The sequence below is a fragment of the Palaemon carinicauda genome, chromosome 30 (genome assembly GCF_036898095.1).
Source record: "Palaemon carinicauda isolate YSFRI2023 chromosome 30, ASM3689809v2, whole genome shotgun sequence".
NCBI lineage: Eukaryota > Metazoa > Arthropoda > Malacostraca > Decapoda > Palaemonidae > Palaemon > Palaemon carinicauda.
The window spans coordinates 89,533,618-89,538,617 of record NC_090754.1 but is presented as its reverse complement, the minus strand read 5'-3'; the positions used below and the strand labels follow the sequence as shown (position 1 = coordinate 89,538,617).

The window sequence follows — 5,000 nt, the reverse complement described above, 5'->3', positions numbered from 1 at the left end:
AGTACGGTACCGGAATCGTTGTAAATTTTGGTATCGTCCCATTAATCTCTCTCTCTCTCTCTCTCTCTCTCTCTCTCTCTCTCTCTCTCTCTCTCTCTCTCTCTCTCTCTCTATATATATATATATATATATATATATATATATATATATATATATATATATATATATATATATATATATATATATATATATATACGCGCACATATATAAATAAATATATATATATATATATATATATATATATATATATATATATATATATATATATATATATTTATATATATATATATATATATATATATATATATATATATATATATATATCCATTCTGAGTGGGGATACCTCAACGTGATGAAAGGGTTTTGCGTATCGTCATGATCAACAAGGCGGTACGTGTCAGGGCCACCCATACTATGTTGGTTTACTCTGAGCGATCAGACGAAAATCTCCCACCATCACCAATCCGCACTGACCACTGTGGTAATGAAAATTGGCCAAACACCAGAATTGAATTGACATGTGTGAGGCCTTTGTTCTGCAGTGGACTAGAAACGGCTGCATTTGTTTATATATATATATATATATATATATATATATATATATATATATATATATATATATATATAATATATATATATATGTATGTATGTGTGCGTGTGTGTGTATATATACGCCAATCCTCTGGCGATCATTTTTGATGGCTCGCGTACACTATACCCAATCTTTTTCAATAAGGCGCATTTGCACCGACTCGCAGCGGTGCCCTTTTAGCGCAGAAAAGTTTCCTGCTATCTGAGTGGTTAGAATTATCTTGTCTAACCAATCAGCGATCAGGAAACTTTTCAGAGCTAAAAGGGCACCCCTGCGAGTCGGTGCAAATCTGCCTCATCAAAAAGAATTGACTATGGTCTTGTATACTGTTCCTGGGACACTAAAGATTTATTTAGCAGACATTTTTGACGGGTCGCGTACACCAGTCTTTTATACTGTTCCCGGGATATTGATGACGTCCCTTTTCTTACACAAACTACGTCTCCAATTGACGTTTACACGGCTTTCTCCTCCAACCCCCCCCCCCAACCACCAGGGCTATTGAGATTAATTAGCTACCAATTACCACCATCAGCAGCACAATTGCCTTTATAATGTTTTTATGTTGAACAGGCTGACATAAGTCTTTTTATAGTTTATATAGGACATATCTGTTTTAACGCTGTTACTGGTTTTAGAATGATTTATTGTTAGTTTGTTCCCATCATTTATTTATTTCCTTATTTCCTTTCGTCACTGGGCTATTTTTCCCTGTTGGAGCCCTTGGGCTTATAGCATCTTGCTTTTCCAACTATGATTTATTGTTAGTTTGTTCCCATCATTTATTCATTTCCTTATTTCCTTTCCTCACTGGGCTATTTTTCCCTATTGGAGCCCTTGGGCTTATAGCATCTTGCTTTTCCAACTATGATTTATTGTTAGTTTGCTCCCATCATTTATCTATTTCCTTATTTCCTTTCCTCACTGGGCTATTTTTCCCTATTGGAGCCCTTGGGCTTGTAGCATCTTGCTTTTCCAACTATGATTTATTGTTAGTTTGTTCCCATCATTTATTTATTTCCTTATTTCCTTTCCTCACTGGGCTATTTTCCCTATTGGACCCCTTGGGCTTGTAGCATCTTGCTTTTCCACCTATGATTTATTGTTAGTTTGCTCCCATCATTTATCTATTTCCTTCTTTCCTTTCCTCACTGGGCTATTTTTCCCTATTGGAGCCCTTGGGCTTATATCATCTTGCTTTTCCAACTATGATTTATTCTTTGTTTGTTCCCATCATTTATCTATTTCCTTTCCTCACTGGGCTATTTTTTTCCTATTGAAGCCCTTGGGCTTATAGCATCTTGCTTTTCCAACTAGGGATGTAGCTTGGCTAATAATAATAATAATAATAATAATAATAATAATAATAATGGCTTCATTAAAGGGAAATTGCACTGACCCCAACACAGCCACAATGAATAAACGAATCGTAAGAATTGAATACCAAAGGATTAAGCGAACTACTGCCATGTGGTTAAAATAATTCTTCCTGACCCCAAAAAGAACGAGTGTATATTGCCCATAAGAAAATGAGACACGGTAATGGTTAACATGATTCCTATCTATGAGGAAAAGACCTTTGTCGCACATTTTATAGTAAACCGAGTTGTCAGAGTCGGACGTCCAAAACATCTCGGAGAGTAGAGAAAATGGCATTTTACTTTTCATAATCTCATTTCGTTTACCAAAAACTCTGCTTTCCATGATTCAATTTCGGTCTCATGTCCTTGATCAAAATAATGAAAATTATTATTATTATTATTATCATTATCATTATTATTATTATTATTATTAGTTGAAACCGTAGTTTGAAAAGCAGGACGCTATACTGTACGCCCCAAGGGCTCCAACAGTGAAAAATATCCCAGTGAGGAAGGGAAATAAGGAAAGAAATAAGCTACAAGAGAAGTAATGAACAATTTAAATAGAATATTCTAAGAACAGTAACATTGGATATTTCATGCATAAACTTTAAAAAGAGATTTATGACAGCCAGTTCAACATGTGATTTGGCTGCAAGTGTGAGCTTTTGAATTTCCAACGATTTAACTGCCTGTTTTGATCGATCCACAATTTGATCGCGACTGGAATAAATCTTCTAGTTTTGGGATAGTGTTCATCAGCCCTTGCTTTTCATTAGTATGTATCCTGTGAGATGCGACTAAAAAGGGTTTTTACGTTTATAGATAGAAATCTTTGCTCGATGTTGTTGAGCTGAATCTAAATTGTGATGTTTTTTATTCAATACAAAACGACATGATTTGAGCATAAAGTCTTGTATTGTACTTTTTAACAGTTTTAAACTAATATCAAGTGACTGGGGAAAAAACGATAACTGTTATGTTTAGTTTATTTTGGATAGACAATTGTGTAATAAATAATAGAACCTAGTTTATAGGAATATGCAATTAATTAGATTGAAGTTCAGTATAAAGACAATATCAATCCGGGTTATGTGAAGGTCCTTTATCTATCTTTAATAATAATAATAATTTTAAAATCAATAATAATAATAATAATAATTTTAAAATCAATAATAATAATAATAATAATAATAATAATAATAATAATAATAATAACAATAATTTTAATAATATTAATAATAATAACAACAACAACAATAATAATCATAATAATAATAATAATAATAACAATAATAATAACAATAACTTTAATAATAATAATAATAATAATAATAATAATAATAATAATAATAATAATAATTACAGAACTCCCACTAAGGAGAGTGATAGAAAAATCCAAGGACCTTTTTTTTCGGATACCTTCGTAGCAACGCAAGACTCGAGAAAAACAGGTTTTCGATTCTTCAAAGATCGGATGTCATCGTTTAAATTGTTAAAAACAATTTCAATAGCAGTAAATAGGTTCGATGTCCTCATAATTAACGCAATCTTATAATTTACTTCACACTATGTTACCCAGACCTTACGCAAGGCCGAAGAACGTAGACGGAAAACTTTAATCTCGATTATTATTAAAAGGGAAGAGATTAACAAGCGCCATGAGTCAAGTTCGATTCTTACAGAATTGTCCCTAATATATCAATGAGGAAAAATACGTACATTACAGCTAATAATAACATTTAAAGTAAATATATAGAAATTGTAAGACAAACTTAATTCTTAATATCAAATCACCTTCCGTTATAGAAATTACAAGACAAACTTCATTCTTATTATCAAATAACCTTCCGTTTTCTTTCTTATGTTTGAATGTTCGTAAAAATCAAATATCTGAATGATTCATGGAAGACATGGGTTATCACGATGCTATATCATCAAATCTCAACTGATACCCAAGCAAGCGTGAATGTTTTCATTCACATCATATATCGTAATTCAGCTTTTGAGAAAGCTTGTACAAACACCGCAAAGAAACAGATACGGTTGTTATATATACATGCACGCACACATATTCATATTCATATTATTATTATTATTATTACTAGCCAAGCTACAACCCTAGTTGGAAAAGCAAGATGCTATAAGCCCAAGGGCTCCAACAGAGAAAAAAATAGCCCAGTGAGGAAAGGAAATTAGGAAATATATAAATGATGAGAATAAATTAACAATATGTCATTCTAAGAAAAGTAACAGCGTCAAAACAGATATGTCCTATATAAACTATTAACAACGTCAAAATAGATTTGTCATATAAAAACTATAAAAAGACTCATGTCAGCCTGGTCAACATCAAAACATTTGCTCCAACTTTGACTTCTGAAGTTCTACTGATTCAACTACCCGATTATGAAGATCAGAGGAATAAGAAAATAAACATTCATGTTTCTCCACCGGTCTCACAGGAAAAGGGAAATACCATCAAACTCACCTGTACTGATCGAGCTGGTCATAAGTAGGTTTAGGAGCATAAATCACATGGTCGCTAGACACCGCCATTTCAGTGTCACAGGTGCTCTCCTCCTCTACCTCCTCTTCACTCAAGGACATTCTCTGCGGAGGACAGGGAAAAATGGGTAATTTTATAATACAGATTGCAAAGCAAAGGAGGCACTGGACTAACAGAGCTCCTGAATACGAAAAAGCAACAGCATTCAAAATAAAGTATGTACAGTACAGCTATAAAATAATAATATGGATTAGGCATTAACTATTTACACAGGTTTATCTTCAAATTATATAACAGACATTCCATATTAGTAATTATCGAGAGAGAGAGAGAGAGAGAGAGAGAGAGAGAGAGAGAGAGAGAGAGAGAGAGAGAGAGAGAGAGAGAGAATCATAACATCAGTGGTCATTGATGCCGATTGGAGTACGCTTAATAAACTATCAATAGCTTTAAGATTAGAAAAAAACGAAATTAATAAACAGCCTGACAATGAAACACTTTAAATTTAATATATTTAAAAGGGAGTAAGAAGGCTAGC

General features: G+C 32.9%; 1 protein-coding gene across 1 annotated transcript in view; it reads right to left on the bottom strand.

Moving 5' to 3' along the window:
- Positions 1-5,000, bottom strand: part of LOC137623343 (uncharacterized) — a 1,305,328-nt gene that overhangs the window by 183,123 nt on the left and 1,117,205 nt on the right. Inside the window, 1 exon segment of the mRNA XM_068354157.1 lies at positions 4,445-4,566. Within this exon segment, the coding sequence (XP_068210258.1) occupies positions 4,445-4,566 (122 nt within the window).